General features: G+C 40.1%; 2 protein-coding genes across 3 annotated transcripts; both read left to right on the forward strand.

The window, feature by feature from the left end:
* Positions 1-6203: 6203 nt before the first annotated feature.
* On the forward strand, positions 6204-9029 carry mrps17 (mitochondrial ribosomal protein S17). The gene is made up of 3 exons (XM_080748575.1): positions 6204-6272; positions 7185-7358; positions 8214-9029. Exons 2-3 carry the CDS (start codon positions 7236-7238, stop codon positions 8538-8540), a joined length of 450 nt encoding a protein of 149 aa, XP_080604701.1. The 5' UTR covers positions 6204-6272; positions 7185-7235; the 3' UTR covers positions 8541-9029.
* A 1522-nt stretch (positions 9030-10551) lies between these two features.
* Positions 10552-20311, forward strand: LOC308304343 (protein NipSnap homolog 2; the record flags this gene model as incomplete). Of its 2 annotated transcripts, none has more annotated exons than XM_080748928.1 (10): positions 10552-10643; positions 11790-11932; positions 12114-12159; positions 12717-12811; positions 15020-15090; positions 16145-16285; positions 16804-16835; positions 17709-17803; positions 18399-18482; positions 19024-20311. In XM_080748928.1, 10 exons carry the CDS (start codon positions 10552-10554, stop codon positions 19086-19088), a joined length of 864 nt encoding a protein of 287 aa, XP_080605054.1. In that variant the 3' UTR covers positions 19089-20311. The 2 variants fall into 2 exon arrangements, with proteins under 2 accessions (XP_080605054.1, XP_080605055.1); XM_080748929.1 differs by lacking the exon at positions 10552-10643 and adding an exon at positions 11340-11367.
* Positions 20312-21247: the final 936 nt, after the last annotated feature.

Here is a 21247-nt window from a genome sequence, read left to right on the forward strand (position 1 = left end):
GGTAAACACATACATCAAATGCAGAGCGACAGTGTAGTGCCTCAGTAAACTAGGATCACAGGTAAACCAAGAACCTATCCACCTCTTTCAGCGGGAATTTACTGGAGAAATTTTTGCACCACACTTCCGGTTAACAGCAGACATACAAGCTCACGTCGCATCGCAGATGCAACCGTTGTGAGCTTGTAGATCACACTCGGCTGCGGCGCCGGAAGCTCTGTGCAACTTTTGCGCAATGCACGATGGGATGTTGGAAAGTTGTGGATAGCATCAGTCTAAAACTAGAGATACTGTTCCTACGAAACAGTGTGGGGTCGCTTGTACTATATTCTGCAGCGTGCTAACTGTCATGTGAAGCTCAACCAATACTCCAGCTAACACCACTCTCAGATTTTCCGCACCTCATTGGCAAAGGGCCCTGCCTTTGTACTGTCTGCGACGGAACTCACGCGACGGAACTCACGCGACGGAACTCACTCTATAAACTAGAAGCAGTGCTCTTCCGAGCACAGGTCTCCACCAGGCCACACAAATCGGCCTGTTATAGCGCCACCATGAGGCTGATTTAAAAAATGTGGGGCAGAGGTTCTGAATTAGCATCCAGGGAGTGTGTGTGCTCAGTTTGGCAGCGATCGGGCCAACGGCGCCGGAGATTAGCTGGTAACAACCAGGCCACACAAATCGGCCTGTTATAGCGCCACCATGAGGCTGATTTGAAAAATGTGGGGCAGAGGTTCTAGATTGGCATCCAGGGAGTGTGTGTGCTCAGTTTGGCAGCGATCGGGCCAACGGTGACTGAGATTAGCTGTTCACAAACTGCGAGGACGCACGGACGCACGCACGCACGGACGCACGCACGGACGCACGGACGGACGGACGGACGGACGGAGGGGAAAACATACTCTCCCTCAGCCTTCGGCTGGTGGAGACAATAATGAAGATAACATGTACTGGTCTTGCCTTTCAGGCGAGCCCACAACTAAACAATATACTATCAAAACATTGTCTGTAAATTGAAACTAAAGGACACCAGGTAAACAATGAACCTAGCATCTGCCTAAATAGCATTCTATCTAAATTACATTTTTCAAATTGTGGTCATGAAAAACAAGCCTAGGTAGCAAAACCATGAGGATGATGGTACTGTACAGTACAGTATATCTGCATGGTCATCATACCTAGATCAAGGGCTGAGGTTGAGTCTGAGGGGGTGAGTCTACAGATTACGGTGGGATATTGGGAGTGAGTCTGGTGGGTGTGTGTGGAGCGTTGTCCCGGGTGTTTAGGACAGCTTCCCTGTGATAGCTGGATATGAGATGTGCCATTAATTAATTAATGAATGCTCAGATTATCATACTAGGGGCCCTGGGGTAAGATTTCTATCTCTCTTCCCTGTGTTAGGCGTAACATTTACATAAACTGTATCTTACTACAGCCTACTACTATCCATCGTCACAGCTTGGGCCCTGGCTCCATTAATAAGATAGTTGAGCAGTAATGGAATTTTATACAGTATAGGCACAGTATGGATGATAAACTTTATGTTATAAAGTGTGCTGTTATATTTATAGCTAAATACGGTAGTATCTAGGACTGTTTGGAATTGGGGACTGTTTCTTTCTGGGCTTGTTCTTTTTTTCAATGATCATTTATTAGAACAAAAATATCATTTAAACAGCATTGTTACATTTTTGCAGTTGATATTATTAGACTATTGCAAATGTATCTACTGTGTACACAAAACATCTGGTTTTCTGAGTGGTGTGCCATGCTGAGTGGTTAGACTGTACTTCTTTCTAGTTGGTCAAGAGTGAAGAGAAAGCATTTCATGAGTATTGTGCCTGCATGGCTCTACAACCATGATTGAGATAGGCTCCAACAGGTCCAAAACCATGGGGCTAGATCAGTGGTTCCCATTGTGGGTGCCGTGCCACCCTATGGTTCCTCGACGCAAGTCCAGGGGTGCCTCAGGATACTTTGATAATATTTGGAATGTATCAATATCACTTGCTATGTTCTTTTTCAATGTTCACCAAATGTCTTCGCCAACAATAGACGATCTAAAAGCTCAAAACGTGTTGCGTTGGGAATGGTTGTGAACTTGCAGATCTGCTATTTTTGGCGAATACTCCTCTCAGAATAGGGATGCTGGATTCAAGTGGTTAAATGTCAATATTCTCTCAAGTTTTCCTTGTGATATGCTGTATTTTAAAGATTTATTATAATGATTTACAAACTGTGTCTATGAACCGTTAATAAGACTTACATGTACGGTGCTGTAAAGTAACTCTGTGGATGAAAACATTATTTACAGGGGTGACCTGAGACAAACATGTTTGAGAACCACAGGCCTAGATATACGGTATGTATCATCAGCATTTTTAGTACAAAACCACATGTGAGGGCTACTGCCTTATGAACAGAGGATGTAGGCCAACATTATGCCAGCATCGTAATCTGTGAATGGATACATAAACCTTCCGGATGTGGAGGATGACTGTGTTATCATGAAAGCCATACATCTGGTCTATTTGGGATCATGACTCTGTCTTATTTCACAGCACTCACTCACGGCTTCATGTGAGGCGAGAGCGTATGATGTCTCATAATGTAAAAACATCGGCTACATGTGCCATAAGGTATGTGTGTGCGCCGTTATCCTTGAGCAAATATGAAAGCGACGTGTTATACCATGTGATCTAAGTCTGGAGGCTTTACTCCCAGAATTGATAACGGACATAACTGTTAAGTCGTTTCCTGTGCCTTTAAAGTAGACATTAGGCTCTAGAGTCCTGTGACTACTCCTCGTATAGGATTTCTCCAAAAGGTTGTAGTATAGTGTTTAAAGAAAGCTGGCAAAATTCTGAAAATGCATCACAGTCTTTGTTTATCCCTACATTGTTTGGAAGGCGTCATCATGTTTGGCAATGCACACACTTTGGCTTGAAACATTGGTATGCATGCTTGCTGTAATGCAAAAGCAACACAATACCGTGCATTGTCTATCACTCCCTCCCCATGCACGAGGTGGGAGTGTGTTCAGTTTGTCTGATGCTATAGTTCTGGCAATGGTATATCAACGCTGCACTGCCTTAAATGGGAAACAGAGAAAGCCAGATCTGTGCTTTTACTACAGCGTAGCTCTGATTAAGACCAGATTGTGTTGGGCTCTGACCCGTGTCCAAGTCCCACTCAGGGACAGGACTGTTTACTCTGTGTTATGCATACATTTATTGTATATAATCTCCTTCTTCAGACCCTCGCTGTTCCGTCAGTGGGAAATCAAAGCTGCGATGTCACTGCCAAGTGGTTGTCTTGATTATGGGCAGTGAGGTTAGGTGTGGATCTAATTTAATAACCTGCACATAACAATGGAAAGGGGTGGTGACAGTTGAATACGTCTTCCATTAAGTTTCAGTCATAGGCTATTAACTTGCCTGGTATTTCTCTCACACATCTGTATGCTTGTAGATGATTCAGTCCTTTCCTTTTTGATCAGTGCCATGGCCTTCTCTCCATATTGTGTAAGGGATCTCTATCACTATCTGCTGGTCAAAAGAGAAAGTTCATTTCCATCAGAAAACTAGAATGTTATTTGATAACACACTTAAGCATGACCCTCAAGACTATCTAAGAGCCAAAGATAGGAGATTGAATGAAAGTAAGTAGTTCTTAAAAATAGAACACAATAGAAACAGAATTAACTTTTTTGCAGCTATCAGGATATGCACGAAGCTGGGGGGATAGCGTGCGTTTGTACACAATACGGGGCAACAAAAAAAGAAAAAGAAAAGAAAAACAGAAATAGCAACCCGAATTTGGGGTCGCTCTGACATCATTTATTTCTTTGGTCAAATGGGCCGCTCCCACAAATTTGGAAGTGGAATGGAATATGAAAACTCTGAATGATACACCTTCATGACATGACTATGTCTATGACTAATGTGTGCTCACTGATTTGTAGTAGTAGGTGGAAAAGGGAACATTTATACACTGACCATGGTTCAAGAAATATAGGCCAAGATGTAAACGGCTTGGTATAGTGCCACCATGCGGCCAATGTGAGGGTGGAATGGCTTCCTTGACCTACTGGGACATACTTACTTAGCCTATGCCTGACACCCCTACTGGGGTATAGGCCATCGACAAGGGAACTCCAGAGTTTTCCCAGTCTCTTGGTGTCTGCCTGGAGATCCCACCAGGTGTCTTTTGGCTGGCCTCTGTTTCTCTTCCCTTCAGGATTCCAAGTCAGAGTCTGTCTGGTGGCGTTGGACACTACTAGTTTGTTTAGTGTGTGCTCGATCCATCTCCATCTACTACGTCCAATTTCGTCTGCTGCGACCCACTGGGAGTGTGCATGCGATTGGTATGTGATTAGCTGTGCGCACTGCACAGATAGACAGACAGACAGAGAGATAAAAAAAATTATATATTCAAGTGTATTAATGAGTACATGTCTCTCTCTCTGACCATGGGACTAAACCATTTCTTAACTGTCTCTCCTGTCTGGTCCTGTTTACAATGCTTCTGTTCTCAGTCTCTCAAGACAGATTCATTACCAAGTGGGTTCACAGGTTGGTGTTTTCTCAAAACATTATAAAACTAGAACAGACACCTCAGGGCGACATTTAGGGAGAGGTTGCGCCAATTCTTGGCCATCTGGCCAGTGATGTATATCGGACCAGTTACCCATATATGGAGACCCCTGGTACCCACCCATATATATAGAGATGTACTGTATATGGAGATATGCTGTGAGAGCCCAAACATGCTTACTCAGTTATTCGTTATGTGAAACTCCTATGATGTCTATGCCATCTGACATCTTACCCTTTTATGCCCATACATGGAGATCCTGTCTGTAGAACCAGTCACACAGATATGGGCTGTCTTGGCCATCTGTCTTGGCCATATATGGATTCTGTTAGTGTGGTATGTGGCCGATGTGGCCTCCATATATGGGCATTCCCATATGAAGTCCTGTCAGATATGGGCTTCTTCTTCTTTCGTGTATCATCGTCCTTGATGATTGGTTGACAACATTTTATTTCACAAGATTTCTTGTTACTTAGGGGAGGCCATGGGGCTGGCTGTCATCTTCTCCCCCTCGCTGACGTCGGCTTAGGCAGGGTTTGAACCACTCACCTTCCGCATGAAGGGCACATGCACTAACCACTACACATTGATGACATCAGGGAACTCCATATATGGGCATAAAAGCCTAAGGGATTCTGTTAGTGTGACATCACAGTGAAGCCAGAGCGTGATGTCAGAGCGGCAAAACCATTCTGTTAAGAGTGGTTCCCCTGACATCACAGTGATGTCAGAGCATGATATCAGAGGGGCAAACCTATAAAAGTGTACACGTCCAGACGGACGGACAGACGTCTATGGACAAGCTGTGACGGTTCTGATAGTAAACTGATATCGGATATCACATGTGATGTCAGTCACAGTGATGTGTTAGGGGAACCACAGTGTCAGGTGTTAGAGACAGACAGACAGATACACATACTAAACTGCACAATACAAATAAATGTATGCTTTGGGAAATGGTGGGAAATAAAATGGAAAGTATACAACTTTGAACATGCACAGGAGTTCTATATGAATTCAGTTGCTACAAAGGACCAAGCCATAGGCTTTCTACCAAGGCAGACCTTGTATTGAACTGTACTTTCCCATGTAAATTGCTATTTGCTAATAAAGTATTCAATCAATCAATCAATCAATCAATCAATCAATCAAAAGCCTACACACATTTAACAGACATAAATTAACTCCTCAACTTCTTGTTTCATCCACAAAATTTTCATCATACGGGTTTGAGGCAATTTGTAGCATTTGTCTAAGATTATTATTTGTATTTGGCCTCTCATTTGTAAAATAAATGTAGTTATGAAAACAAACAAACAAATACATGAATAAAAAATAGGATGGCATGCCCAGAATTCTCATGTGCCCACTGCTTCCCACTGTTCCCGTTTGTGGTAGGCTATTACCGAAATACCAAATAAAACAAACGCCTGGGTAGTATGTACCGAAGAAAATACTTACCATAACTTAACCTCGCATCACTAGCTTTTCATCACCAAGTGACCAAACTCTTGTCCACATCCACATTCATTTTTGCATGGGATGGGAAACAGCAAGTGTTTTGTGCCTCTTTACTAGCCGTAGTTTTACGTAATCAAAACTCGCCAGATTGAATGTGCATGGAAAAAGCATTTGCGAATTTGTGACCTTCTTTTGTCATTTGAATAGTCTTGCCGGTGAGTTATAAATGTTTTATGATTGTGTCTTTGATGTGACATAGCAGCTTCCAATGCTTAAAACGTTTCACGTTGTTTTTGTTTAGATTTTTTACTTTGACGAACACGATTATGGCCAGTAATGTAGCCAATGCTGCTAGCCAATGCAAGGCAAGTCTGTTATCTGCTGATGCCAAGATGTTGTTTACAGTAACATTAACTATACCAGTTATATCGGTTACCCTTCTTTACACCTAATTAAAAAAATCCCAATTAAATAGAAGGATAGAGAGACAGGATATAGACGTTATTTGACAGTCCACACAGCTCCCAGCAAGCACGGTCAGGACCTAACATAACATAACACGTCTCTATTGGGGCCAGATGGATCAAGCCAAACCATGTCTACTAGTCAGATCTGGCCTAGATTATCACCTGATTTCAACCAACATAAATACACGAAAACGGACGTACTGGATTAATCAGAGAGGGTCCGATCGAGGCCAGATAATAGCCCTGAATACAGGTCAGTCATGTATATGACCGTCCAGGTCCTGTATTCAGGGCTAGCCAGATAAATACCTACATCATAACTAGTCAGATATGTCCCAGGCCAAAATATAACCTTATATGCTCATATTTCAACTAACTTTAAACAAAAAATAACAATAATCCTGAAACAAAAAAAGTCCATGACGTCCTGGTAGTGACGTCAAGATCATCCCCATATGGGCTGTGATCCGTCACTGGAGGATGTTATAACGTCATCATGACGTAATTTGGCTTGCAGGGAAGACAGTGGTTTTCAATCAATCAATCTTTTTCATATCAAGGTCTGTTATTTATTCAGCATTTGAGCCACGGACCACCATTTGACGAAAACCACTGGCTTAAGACACTAATTAATTTTTGTCATCTTTCTATGCTCCAAAGGTAACCTTCTATGCTCCAAAGGTAACCTAGCCTTGATTGAAGAACTGAAGGATGTCGGCGAGGCAGGCGTCAGTTCATGCCAAATGGATAATTGGCAGAGTAATAGGCACCAAAATGCATAAAACTGCTAAAGTGCGAGTCACAAGGCTCGTGCTGGACCCTTACTTGCTCAAGGTAAGTGTGCACTGTTCACTCTGGGGATGGATGGCTATGGAACAGGATTGGTTTTTCAGATGAGAAATCACTAGGAGTGTGAAAATAACTGGTTTTGACATGGATCTGTGGGAATTCACTCAATGGTCCTGTGTACCACCTGTTTCTGAATTGCACTTAATGCAGGAGGCAGCAGGACATTGCGTTATTGAAAACAAGCGCTTCCAAACTCCAACACCTGCATGGAATTTCTTGACAGAAAATAGCTCATAACATGTCTACGGTGGACTTTTACACTTTTGGTGAGTTTATAATGTTGTTTAATACAATCAAATAGCAAAACAAATATTTGATGTATGGGCTGTCAAAATGTAGAGTTGCTGTTTGTGGCTATCTGGGATCTAGAGCAGCAATACCAACCCTTGACAGCCCATTCATCCAAACAGAAAAGTCCCATCTGATTGTATTAACACAACGTTAAAATCACCTAGATAGAATTGTCCTCTTTGTAAATGTCAAGTCTTCGTTTCATAAAAATCCACTCGTGTTATGAGCAACATTCTGTCAATAAATTGCGTGCAGGTGATTACCGTATTTGTGTTTGAGTTTGGAAGCGCTGGTTGGAAATCACTTAACGCTCCTGTTTTTTAAATTGCACATAATGCAGGAAGCGGCAGGGTGCTGCGTTATTGAAAAATAACAGACAGAATAACATGTTGCATGTTTACTGTGATTTATTCAATTATATTCAAATAATTTCCCCACGGTTTAAAATGTCTGTTTCCCCAACCCAAGAACAATGACATATTATATTGATCTCTTAACCATATTTTACTGCTTGACATATCTAACAACTCTGCCATGTCTTCTCCGCAGTACTTCAACAAGAGGAAGACTTACTTTGCTCACGATGCTTTGCAGCAGTGCACGGTGGGAGATGTTGTTCTTCTCAAGGCCCTGCCGGAGCCCAGGTCAAGACACGTGAAGCATGAACTGTCTGAGATAGTGTACAAAGTGGGAAGGGTGGTTGACCCTCTGACAGGAAAGAAAGTCGCAGGGACTGAATTTCTGGAGCCATTGACCGATCTCACCCACAGTCTGGAAGAGGAGACGTCATTAACCGAAAAACTAGGGGAGCTGAATATCTCTGCTGTCTCCTCTGGAACCTCAGCCCATACTTCCACGCCGACCCCAACACCCTGAGCACAGCGCATCATCTGTTTGTCTTTCTGTACTACTAATGTTGTATATTTGATAACATGTCTACTACTGGTAGAACATCCCTCTGGTCTCGATGTAAACACAAGTGCTCAAGGACTGAAAAGTACTTAAAGTACCCAACCGTTGCTTCCCACCGAGGGATCCAAGTGAAATGAAAGACTTGAACGCTACACTGGTAGCTAGTTACTATTCCACAGTCGTGACTATGGCATTTTCACACACATTAAGTGATGCACTGCAAGTTGTTTTACTCAATCAGAATAAAGTTGTTATAACCAGTTATAAAAAGCTAGGATTTGGCAACTTTTTTTTGGAACAGGATGGTTTGCCTCAAAGGGCCAAGACAAATCATTTTCTCATACAACTAAAGGTATTGTTGTCATGCAGACTGGTATTGTCATTGCAAGGAGTCATAATATACTGTATGGACATACTGCCACCCAGTGACAGCCAGTCCTTTCAGACAGGATTGGAAAGGAGCCAAAAATAATATATATATATATATATTATATTATTATTATTATTATTAGTGTAAAAGTTGATTTTCTTCTGTAATATTATTCAACAACTTTCATATATTCTTGATACATTGTGCATGCAGTGAAATATTCAAAACATGTTTGTTTTATGTTTGATATATAAAATAGTATACATATTTTTTTTTACACAATATTACATTTATTTTGTTGGATGGATCTGTATATAAACAATGTATTTTTGACAGATGACATTGTCTTATGTCAGGGGTCATTAAGTATATTTGCCTGTGGGCCAGATTTGACTTCTAAGGAAGGTAGCGGGCCAGAACATAATGGCTAATTTAAGAACTGGAACTTTCAACAGACCTGCCTTATATAAACAACTATAGCCTATTACTATAAACGTTAATACATAATGATCTGTGTGGTATAACTGAGGATAGAAAGTCAGATTTTACAGGCACAGATGGAAGTGTACCTCAAGGCCGCATTCTTTAATGTTGCATTTAGAGGACATTTAGTTAATTAAAAATGTTAGAAAATGTTATCTGGAGACAGACTGTCGTACTCCCATTTCACACAGAGTAGAACAAGAGCTCTTTCATTGTTCAAGGTCTCTGGGATACACAGAGAAACAGGTGTCCTGTGTATAATTTAAGGCATGTGAAAAAGTATTTTAGAAAGTACTATGGCTGCTTTTGCTTGTCAGCTTACAGAATGTGCTCAGTAGTAATATCAATCTAGACTCAAAAACATTGTGGACAACAATATACAGTATGTATTATTACCCAGCAACAATTGCGTATTTGTCAAAGAACACACATTTTGATAATTACTTTTAATTATTTTTTTATATAGTGTTATTGTGCCCCAGATCGATCAGTAGTCTATAACTACTATGAGTCCCTATATGCCAGGGACACAACATTTATAAAGATTTAAAAGCTATGATGTGTGTGTATGCGGGAAACCCGTATTAATATAACGTGTTTGGCCTTAAAACATAATAGGCAGTGGTGGAAGAGGTTCTCAATATTGTTTTTACCTAGGTAAAGTACAAAGGTATTGGCATTTGGCATCAAAAAAGCCTATATTTACAGTTACCAAAATGAAATGTAAAAGTAGTCATTGTGCAGAGAATGGCTCATTTCATCATAGTAATGTGTTCATGTGTTCATTATGTTATGTTGCAGCTAGATTAAAATGGGTTGCTCAACCCTATACAATAATAGTGGAAAAATGCAAATACAATATTTGGCTTTGAGTCCTAATATATCAAGAAATAGAAATACACACACAAAAGTAAAACCCCTAAAATTGTACTAAAGTACTACAGTAAATGTACTAGTTTTAAACTTAGTTAATTCCCATCACTGTTACAGCAGGTGTTCGTCACTCTAGTATCAGCTTTGTGCTGTGTAGCTGTTGCACCCCCTCCCCACTCATCCACCCCTCTCTAAACAACTGAACCTACACACACACACACACACACATACACAGCATTCTGGGGAAAGATGGCGACCAGAGTCCTTCAGAGTGTGGCCAACGGCCTCAAACACCCCAGAAATGGACTTCAGACGAGCGGACAGGTCACAGTCATCATCAGGTTGGCTTCTGTGCTATGCAACAGAGTAATAAATGATTACCTTGAAATGTCATAGTTCAGTCTTTCAGTGTGTTCTGCACTGGCTAATGCTAGTAACGCTAGGCTAACCATTGGATCCCCCAGTGTAAACGTAGCTACTACTAGCGTTAGCAAAACGCCAACCCACTGCTACTACTACTTGTCATTCCAACCCAAGTGCCATATGTATACAAAGTTATCTCGTTTAACAATTGGATTCGTGCACGTTCTGCGATTTTGTCAAGTTATGATCAGTGTCGTTGCTTGTAGAAAACTGACCTCAGGTCAGTCTCACTCTCAAATCCGATTCAACTTCAAGGTCACACACACAACTACACAACTATCCCTTCAGTGTATTTAGTTTGTTTTAGTGCACATCGCTGGTGTGTGGTTTGCCCACACACATGTGAAGCGGTGTAAGTATGTTAAACTGATAACTTATGTTTGTCTTTCAAACTTTTTGATTTAAGAATTCACTTTGGTTGCAGCAGAGCAGACTAGTTCTGCCTGTGCCATCTGGCAAGCTGTCAAAAAGCCTCAAGGAAACAAACCATCACTGTTACAGTACTATAATACACAGTGTTCTAACTTTACTGCACATTGCATTGCACACTGATCTGCTTAGAGCACATTGCACCAGGGTAGTTAAACTTAAACCATTATGGAGAGAAGTAGCAGGAAACTCTGAAATGTTGGCTTACATGAGGTAAATGTAGACTAATCCTTTTGGCTGCTTGCAGCTTTGTGGTCTAAACTGCTAACCTTAGGCCCATAGCTGTGGAACATCTATAAAGAATGTAATTGGCACTTAAATAGTCTTGTCTCTTTGCATGACTTAGCAAAGACAGAGTCATGTGATATCACACACTATTCTGACTACAACCATTTTCTCTGAGGTTATTACAGTAGGCTTTAGTGCAGCAGTATTATTCGTACAACTAATGACTTATAAGTAAATATTTATTGCTGTAGGCTAAATTGTGTTTAGGTGACATAATTTGGTTGACCCTGATATGCCACGGAATTGTTTTGTGACTCAGTCATGATGATTTGTGCATGATGATGCCCAGGCCTGATGTTTACAGTATATTTTGTTTTGTTTTGTTTTCTTTGTGTCGTGCCTCATAGGAGCCTGTCAGCCTCCCACAACAGGAACAAGGACAAGGACAGCTGGTTCAAGTCTCTGTTTGTCAGAAAGGTTGATCCCAGAAAAGATGCCCACTCTCACCTGCTTGCCAAGAAGGAAGACAACAATCTCTATAAAATACAATGTATGGGTCTTTACTTAATATTTCTGTGTTTATACAAAACAGTCTTACTGGTGCTGCTAGATGGAACAGGATTATCATGCTTTGATTGAGTTTTCATAGGATTAACCTGGATTTAAAATACTTTTTTTCCCTAGGCAAACGTTACATGCTGTTACCTAAAACACACTCCTTTCTCTTTTAGTTCACAATGTCAAGCCTGAGTGCCTAGATGATTACAACAAGCTTTGGTAAGTGGTCTCTGTTTGGCTTTCTCATTTCACTTGAGAGCTCTGACAAGCAACTTGTTTAGTGAACACTTAGGTCAGTGGTTTTCAACCAGTGGTCTGGGGACCATCAGTGGTCCTTGAGGACCACAGGTGGTCCCCAGCTAAATTATGGTTGGTATCCAAATAGACCTTTATAGATCTTTAACTATAAAATGAAACCAAATGGACCCGTAAGAGTCCATTTGGTTTCATTTTACGCTCGCATGAGTTAAATTATTGTTAAACACCTGCATTAATCCATTTACAAGAAGTCTACACAATTAGAGAATGTAGAAAATTGTTATTTTGATCAACGTTTGCCTGCTACCTCTCCTATCCTACACCAATACATCTTGGAAACGATAACAAAATTCCACTCTGCAAATAACAAACGTTTTGGGTCTGATAGGCTAAATCTTATCAAATGGTGGTCTGTGGCTCAAATGCTGAATAAATAATGGACCTTGTCACCTTGATATGAAAAAGGCTGAAAACCACTGCTCTAGCTCCTTTACTTGAAAGTGTGTCTCTCTTTGTAGTGAAGAAGTCCTGCCTGCCATTCATGCGGACCCTCACTACCCCTGTGAGCTAGTTGGCACCTGGAACACCTGGTATGGAGAGCAGGACCAGGCAGGTACGGGTGACCTCACAAGCCCTATGTTTCTTAAAACGTCTTCCATTAGCAAAAACCCATAGAAATGTACAAGGGACATAAGCCCCGTTTTCACTGAGCAAAACTTCTGGAAGTCTTGTCAAAAATGACGGCAATTTTGAAATTCACGCCATGTGAAAACGGCCACTTATTTTGTATTCCGGGAGTTTTGGAGGCCGAAATTTGACGGGAAAATACCTAGTAATTTTTGGCTAAAGTACCGTTAGAATACAAATTTCCCTTCTGTGAAAACGCATACCGTTATTTTTGACGGTTTTTTGACAAGCAGGTGCGTAAGGAGCCAATGATAACAGTTAAAGCATTGTATTTGGGATTGAAAACGATCAGTGTGAATGGGATATAGGCCTACAGTCGAAATATAATACAGCTTCACCTTGCATTAGGGATAATTATTTAGGCTATAAAGAGTAGAGTGAGAGTCGCATTGTGACCATGGCTGGCTGCCTGCAAAAGTGCAACGATTTCTTAACGGCAGCTCCTTTTGGAACCTCTTCCTCCGCTATCTGCGGAGGGACTGGAGAGGTTCTGAAAGAAAGAAGCCGTTCTCAACAAAAGGTGCATCATTAGTTTATCGCCGTTGTCATGTGATGATTAGCCTAAAAGTCTTTTGAGCACCGAGCGAGTCCACAGACCACAGCTAATCTAAAGCCCACAGGTGCAACACGTTGCATTAGATGAGATCCTTTCTGATCGGACCTTATGTGTTGTTGTTGCTGAGCATGAAGAATATTTTGTTTTAGTAAATCCATTTGTAGCGTTCAGAGTGAGAGAGAGAAGAGACAGGACAGGCACCGATGCCACCGCAGTGAACGCAACGAACTGGGGAGAGTGTTTCTTTTTTTCATTTTTTTTTTCAGGTCTTTCAGTGCAAGTGTTGCCATGTCTGCTAATTATAAGCGACTCTGGGCTTCATTTCCGTAAAGTTGTTTGTATATGATAGTTGCTGGTTTCGTTTTATTTGTTGTGAGCTTGTAGATCGGTAATTTTCAATTAGCTGATGTGGCGATGCGGGTAGTTTTAAAGTGCTCGTGTGGCCTAGATAATATCACTTTTTGGGGATTATTTTCGTACACCTGGTTGCTTAGTTCTCTCGCAAAGTCTGGCAACACGGACACGGACAACGGACAACACCGCGACAACGGTTTAGTGAAAACGAGGTATTTTATGGCTATGCCAGCATTTTTGCATATGTGAAAACACCCAAAAAACGAAACTCCCGGCAAGTTGAAAATCATTATGCTAATTATTTTGCAGGAAAGATTCCGGAACTGTAGTGAAAACATGCCTATAGGTGCCATTAGTATCCCAAATTCCCAACAGAAAAATGGTGCATTGCCTGCTGTATATGTTTGTACTTTCTCACACTACTGCTGCTGGCATTTGGAGTGGGAGTACGGTAGACTTTGCCCTTTTGGCCCTGACCCTAAACGACTCGGTCACAGTTATTTAAGACACCTGTGCTTATCCTCCCCTCACAGTGATGACACTTTTTTGGCTGTAGTTGTACTGGTTCTTTCTCTCGCTGTGGTTGTTTTGTTCTTGGGCTGAAATTTTGTTAAGCCACCAGCTGGAACATATTTAGAATATTAAAATGCCCCACAGGGTTTTTGTGGCACAGATGGCTCTAAAAAATAAGAAATAATTGATGAAATGAAATATATCAATTAATCTGTGTATTATCAAACAAAATAGAAAGAAAAACACCAGGAATATTATCTCAAATTAGTCAGGTTTGAGACTATACTGTAATTTCCAATTTGTATTTTTCACATTCAATGCAATAACATGATCGTCCTTGACTGATACAGTACAACACATATTGGCTCACTATATACTTCATATGACTTCTTATTGCAAATGCAGGGACAGTGAGGTCCCTTTTCCACCATGGGTTGAACCGGTTCAGTTTTTTTTTCCTGCCTAATATTGAACTAGTTCAGAGTTTCCACTGAAAATGAAATGGTTCAGAACCCTATAAGTTCGGAAATGGAACCAAAATAAATCGAATAAATAAAGAGTAAAGAAATGGAACCAAATAATGGAATCCAGAACAGAACTAGTTTTAGAACCAAAGTTGTTTTGGTAAAAAGGGGGCCTGAGACAAAACTAATGAGTGACTCGACAGAGCGAGACCAGTGTTCACTCTTTCTGTCTCCTCATATTTCCTAGTTCACCTGTGGAGATACCGGGGAGGATACCCGGCTCTCACCGAGGTCATGAACAAACTCAGGCAGAACAAGGTATGGGGTGGTCACATTGCTGGTGCACTGGGTCTCAACGTGGGGTTCGGGAACCCCCGGGCCCTTTGAGGCGGTTCAAGGGGGTCAACAGCAAAATGGCCGATTGGTTAACAATTTACAATTTCAGGCATTTAGCAGACGCTCTTAATCCAGAGCGATTTACAATAAGCATGGGCAGCACAAGGTAATACATCAAATGCATAGAAACTACAAAGTCATCTACAAACGTAGGTAAACCAAGAACCTATCATCAGTCTAACAGTAGAATAACCCCCAAACATCTATGATCTATTGAAACTATACACACTATACCACAATGCCAGGTCAACAATGACTTGGCAACAGGTTGGTTAAGAACCAAATGGGCCATTACGGGGCAAACTAACAGTGAGGCCTGTGGGCCTACACTGTCCTCAAAAAACATAACTATAGACCCTATGATTCATTTCATTCATTCAAATCCATGCTGTAGTACATTGATTTCCAACACTTCATATTAAGGGGCACTCGCCATTCCTGATTATTTGTTCGGCATTTGAGCCACAGACCACCATTTGATGAGACCCAGTCAAGATATAGAATATTTTATTGTCACTGGATAATATTTTGTCCAAATATTGATGTGGTACCATAGGAGAGATACACTAACAGACAAACGTTGATCAAAATAACAATTCTTCTACATTCTCTAATTGTATAGACTTCTTGTAAAAAGTAATGCGGTGTTTAACAATGAGTTAGCGTAAAATGAAACCAAATGGACCCATAAGGTCCACTTGGTTTAATTTTACACTCTATTTTGTAAAAATCTTTAATATACACTATATTAAAGATCTATAAGGGTCCATTTGGTTACCAACTCAACATTATATAGCTGGGGGACCACCTGGAACCACTGATTGAGAACCTCTGCTATAGTAGGCTTACTGTAATATTTAAAACCAAGTATACCAAATATTAAAACCAAGTCTTATCTGTGATTTTGGGACACTGATGGTGTTTGGAATGAATTCCCAGCGATAAAGGTTGTTTGTACCATTTGTCCTCTTTGCAGGAGTTTATGGACTACAGGAACGAGAGGGGAAAGATGCTTCTGTCCCGTCGCAACCAACTACTGCTGGAGTTCAGCTTTTGGAATGAACCTGTGCCACGCGAGGGGCCCAACATATATGAGCTGCGGTCATACCAGCTCAGGGTGAATATTTGCTTTAATTCTGTTTGAATACAGTGTTTTGATGCATTTTATCTACTTTAATTTTGGTTTGTTTACCAAACAATGGTTTATATGACTAATGTTGTAGTAAATAGGGAGCTAGCTGCTGGAATCCTGTTTTGTTTTCTCAGATAATAAATCTTTGAGCGGTGCTAACCACTCCTACATCTGTCTTTTTATGTATGTACTGTGTATGTATGTCCCACACTTGGCTCATTGGCCAAGCTTCGCGGGACGCTTAATGAAATGAACTCATAAAAGGCACCGCTCACTTCACATTCTTTTTTTTAATTTTTTTTATGACCTTTTTATAATTAGTTCATGTATTATTTGAGTGATTGGATCATGTACTTTGGTGGCTGCTCAGATATAATCACAGTAAAGTGCACTCTCTTGGGTGTTCTCATGATAATAGATCTTTCCTCTCCTAAAGTAGTTACTTTTTTCTCCTCTCTCCCTTCCCATCAAGTCGTTGACTCTCTCTTCTCATTCTTTTTCAGCCAGGGACTATGATCGAGTGGGGAAATTACTGGTAAGGCAGGCAGGAGTTTCTCATCCATATCTACTTGTAGTTCCCGACTGTAGAACAGTGCAACATGACTTGTGCTTTTGTTTTATACTATTGGGGAATAAGTGTTTCCTACTATATTATTGCCTTTACAGATTATAGAAGCTGAATATGAGTGAACGGTACCTCTCACATTCATCTATGCATGTCCTCTTAGCATGTGTCAACAAGGATAATTTACATTAAGAGTCTAGCCTAATTCTATTTTATTTATTGTATAGCAAATCTGATTACTGTGCCATGCAATTTCAAATGAGAATTATGTCACATAATCAAATGAAATGCAGGGAAAGATCAAAATTGGTTTATATTTTAAATAGATTACATTGAAATGTATTTTATGGACCATAGGGAAAAGAAAAGCCCTTTAATAATTTAACAGGGACAAAATAATAATGTGGTATCTATAATTGGATATAGTCTATGATCATTTTAGTTTGAATATCTGTTCTCTTAAATCTTGTTTATAATGTATGAATAATAATATTAATTTTTAACATCTAAATAATATATAATCAATATCGTCACTGTCGGGCAGAAACCTTTTATCTCCATTTTCAAATTTTGTAAAGTAAAGCCCTGCGTCATCATACAAGACTGTCACACAAAACCAGTGAAAATAGCAGATCTATAAGCACTTGTGTGCTTGTATATAGGCTCTTTTCACTAGTTTAAATCATTTTTTAAATGATAAATACAAAAATACAAAACGAACGGTTTTGGACATACAAGGTTTCCACCCGACAACAGTGACATTATTCACTGCTCCTTACTGACAACCTGACGCGGTTCAGCTTTTTGACAGCCTCAGTGACCTAAGTGCTCTCTGTTCTCTAGGGCTCGGGCCATTAACTTCCGCCAACACAACCATGAGGCCTGTGGAGGCTTCTTCTCTCAGATTGGAAACCTCTACATGGTGCACCACCTATGGGGTGAGCCGGGTTACTGCATTCTCATGGAACGTCTGTCTAAAACGGTGGTCCAGGGCCCTCCAGAGTGGTCCTTGAGGGGGTTCCAGGTTTTGTCCTCACCAGCTAAATGATGGAGAGTTGGAAACCAAACGGACCCTTATAGTCCATCTCTTGAGTGTAAAATGAAACCACAATCGTCCCATTTGGTTTCATTGTACGCTCTCAAGAGTTAAGTTATCTTGTTAAACATCTGCATTACTTCGTTTATAAGAAGTCTACGCAATTAGAAAATTCAAGATTGTTATTTTGACCGATGTTTGCCCGTTTATCTCTTCTTTGACCGCATCAATACAGCACTGAATTGTGGACAAAATCAAATCCAACGTTTTGGGATCAAATGGTGGTCCGCTGAAAAGATAATGGAGTTTTAAGACTTACAAGACTGGTCCATGGCTGTAAAGAAGTACTTGCCACGAATAGAAGAGATTTTGCATTTTAGCTCGCAAAAGTGCTCTTTTGTGTTCTTTTGTGACAGGGTTAGGGTTAGGGTTAGGGTAAGGGTAAGCTAAGTACAAAAACCTAATATAAGCGACTTCCATTTCACTCTCCACCTCAGCATACAAAGATCTTCAGGCAAGAGAAGACACCAGAAATGCAGCCTGGCAACAAGAAGGTTGGGATGAAGTGGTTTATTACACAGGTGAGATGGGAGTCTATATTGATTGATTTATTTCTTTGCTCCATACTAATCAAACTTTTAAAGACTTATTTTTGTTGTGCATGTGTTTTTGCATGTGTTTTCTAATACATGCTGCAAAACCTAAATTCATGTACCTGTAACCTAAATTCTTCAGCTCGGTTGATGTAAAGTTGTAAACAGTTGAAATCTGTAAATAAATCATGAAAATAAGACTGACGGTTGAATACATCCCCTGATTAACCATTTGATCCTTGGTGTCCCTATTTTGGGCATTATTCCCTTTAATTTGTTTTTATTCTTTTTATTTTTGAACATTTACTAGTCTTGATTTTAGGTTTTTATTTGGTTTCATTGTTTGGTTATTTGAAAACAGAACATCTACAAGCTCACAACGTGCATTGTGACACTTTGTGTGCTTGTAGACTATCGAAATAATGCCATGTAACGAAAGCAAAGCAAAGTGTATAAAATGGCTGTTAAGTAGTTATCTCCCGACTCTGAAACTGAAATCACAATCAACGTTTCTTCTTTTCTCCTGCAGTTCCTCTGATTCAGCACATGGAGTCTAGAATAATGATTCCCATGAAGAAGTCACCCATGAAGTAAAGCCCAGGGTGGGGAACTCTTCACAACCACACTGATCCATAGAGCCTAACAAACTGTCTGGGCTGTTGTGCACTGCCAGTGATCATTAATGGTGGCCATCAACGCATCACTTCAATTTATTTCAGTTTTTATTTGCTTTGATTTCTCTTCTTTTCTTGTCACGATGACTGTATGTGTTACACAGATGAAATTGTTACTGACCCATAAATGCTATTGAAATGCAAAGTTCTCTCCTACTTTTGCTGTCTCTTTAGGGATGGCTGAAGACTTTAAGAAGCCTGTCAAGAGTTAGGACGATACTTCAGTCTTTTATAGTTTGTCAAGTAGTTACAACAGTGCTTTTTAATGTATTGAAACATTGAAAGCGGAGGTCATTCTATTGCATAGTTGTAGGTTATGGTAACTACGAACCATTGGGACTGAAAACTGTACATTATGGTGCTTCCATTATCTCTAAAACGAATAGTTAAAGTGATTTTGGCTTGAAGGACTCTCGTCATGGTAAATAAGATATACTTTAACTATCCATCTACTGTATGTGTAAGCACAAGATTGGAGTGACAGAGAGGAAGCTTACACCTAAAGCCAATGAAGTGACTCACAGTTACTCAGCGACTGTGGTCCATGACCTTTTGGGCATGTTCTGTCTCATTTGTTAAGTCTTAATCTTATTCACCAAATCTGGATTCTATCCCCCAAAACATGACTTTCCCTTCTTGTGATTTAAACTTGATGGAACAATAATGATGGATTATAATCATTTGGCTGGAGTTACAGTGTAACAGTTAAGTTAAGTTAACGAGCACACAACAGTTCAGAGTTGTGCCTCCCATCTGGAAATGAACTTTGCTGTCAAAGTAGATATGTAAACCAGAGTGGCCTGTCTACTCTCTGTGAAACCGTTACTTTGCTAACTACTCTTGTATGTTAACTATGGAATCAGGAGGCCTCTCTTAATAGCAGAGTTGTAAGGGGATTCTCAAATGTTTCAAACAATCAGTATCCCCCTTCATCAGTTTTATGATAGGTGATTGTGTGCTGTAACTGAATGTTTTTGACACGATACATTGGTCAGATTGTAGATATACATAGTGTTGGCTTACTGACCAAAGCAGCGATGAGGTAAATCAAGTTTTTGTAAATTAAATCTGGGGATTCTGCTATACTATCAAAGCAGATGGACACGGCATAGAAGATATCTCAATTGTGGTAAATGTGAAACGCAGTGCTTTAATAAGATTAGTTGTACATATTGAATTAAACTTTGAATGGAAATGGCTGTGTTGTGAACTTTTTCCTAAGCCAAGTTCAATATTGTATAAGCTGGTATTCTTTCAAACATTGTATCTTTAGATTCAGGTTTAGCTAAACACTTAATAGCACTCAGCAGCTGCGTATTGAGGATTTTACAGTCCTTAATAGGGACCTTGATCTGGGCATCAAAGTGTGTTCTTTGTGGATCCTTGTGTTATGAACCAGGAACAGGTGCTGGTTGACTCCCACTGTTAAGCTGAGGGAGATGTCCAACACTCAAGGACTAGTCATATTTGGCCATACATTCCACACTGATTGCACATTTGAACACTCATATTTTCTTATGCATTAGAGCATACAAATATATTGGGTTCATTTTGAGGCATAGGTAACGCAATGATGTTATATAGGTGTGTGTGTGTGTCCCAGTTTAGGCCTCAGTAGTACACAGTAAAATACTAATTGCTGGCTCTCAAACTCATTGTCACATAACGTGATCAAGTGTGAAATCTAAGTAAATGCAATGAACCCTATTCAACACACAACAGGGTAAAAGGTAATGTACAGTAGAGTGCAGAGAAAAGTACTGCTTGAGGTAATTAAAATATCAGATAAACATCAAACCTAGCATCTCTAAACAATTAACATGCTATATAAAGTAAATGACATTCTTAGCATTTGAGATGTAAGAAATGGTATGTTTACCTAGATAACAGGATAGAATATTGTCATACAACAATCTAAAAATATATACGTATACTCTTACATCAGTAGTTCAAACCCCACTATGGTAGCCCTGTGAACAAGTAACCAACATGCATAGTATAACAAGCATCTATAAAATAAAATAGAAATAGGGGGTGAGATGAGGTTACGCTACTGCTTGGGAGCCAGGAAGGAGAAGA

The sequence above is a fragment of the Nannobrachium achirus genome (genome assembly GCF_963921795.1).
Source record: "Nannobrachium achirus genome assembly, chromosome: 19".
NCBI classification, from domain to species: domain Eukaryota; kingdom Metazoa; phylum Chordata; class Actinopteri; order Myctophiformes; family Myctophidae; genus Nannobrachium; species Nannobrachium achirus.

Coding starts and splice junctions, on each gene's coding strand:
- mrps17 (XM_080748575.1), top strand. CDS start 7,236: ATGTCGGCGAGGCAGGCGTCAGTTCATGCCAAATGGATAATTGGCAGA. Junction 7,359..8,213: donor TGGACCCTTACTTGCTCAAG/GTAAGTGTGCAC, acceptor TCTTCTCCGCAG/TACTTCAACAAGAGGAAGAC.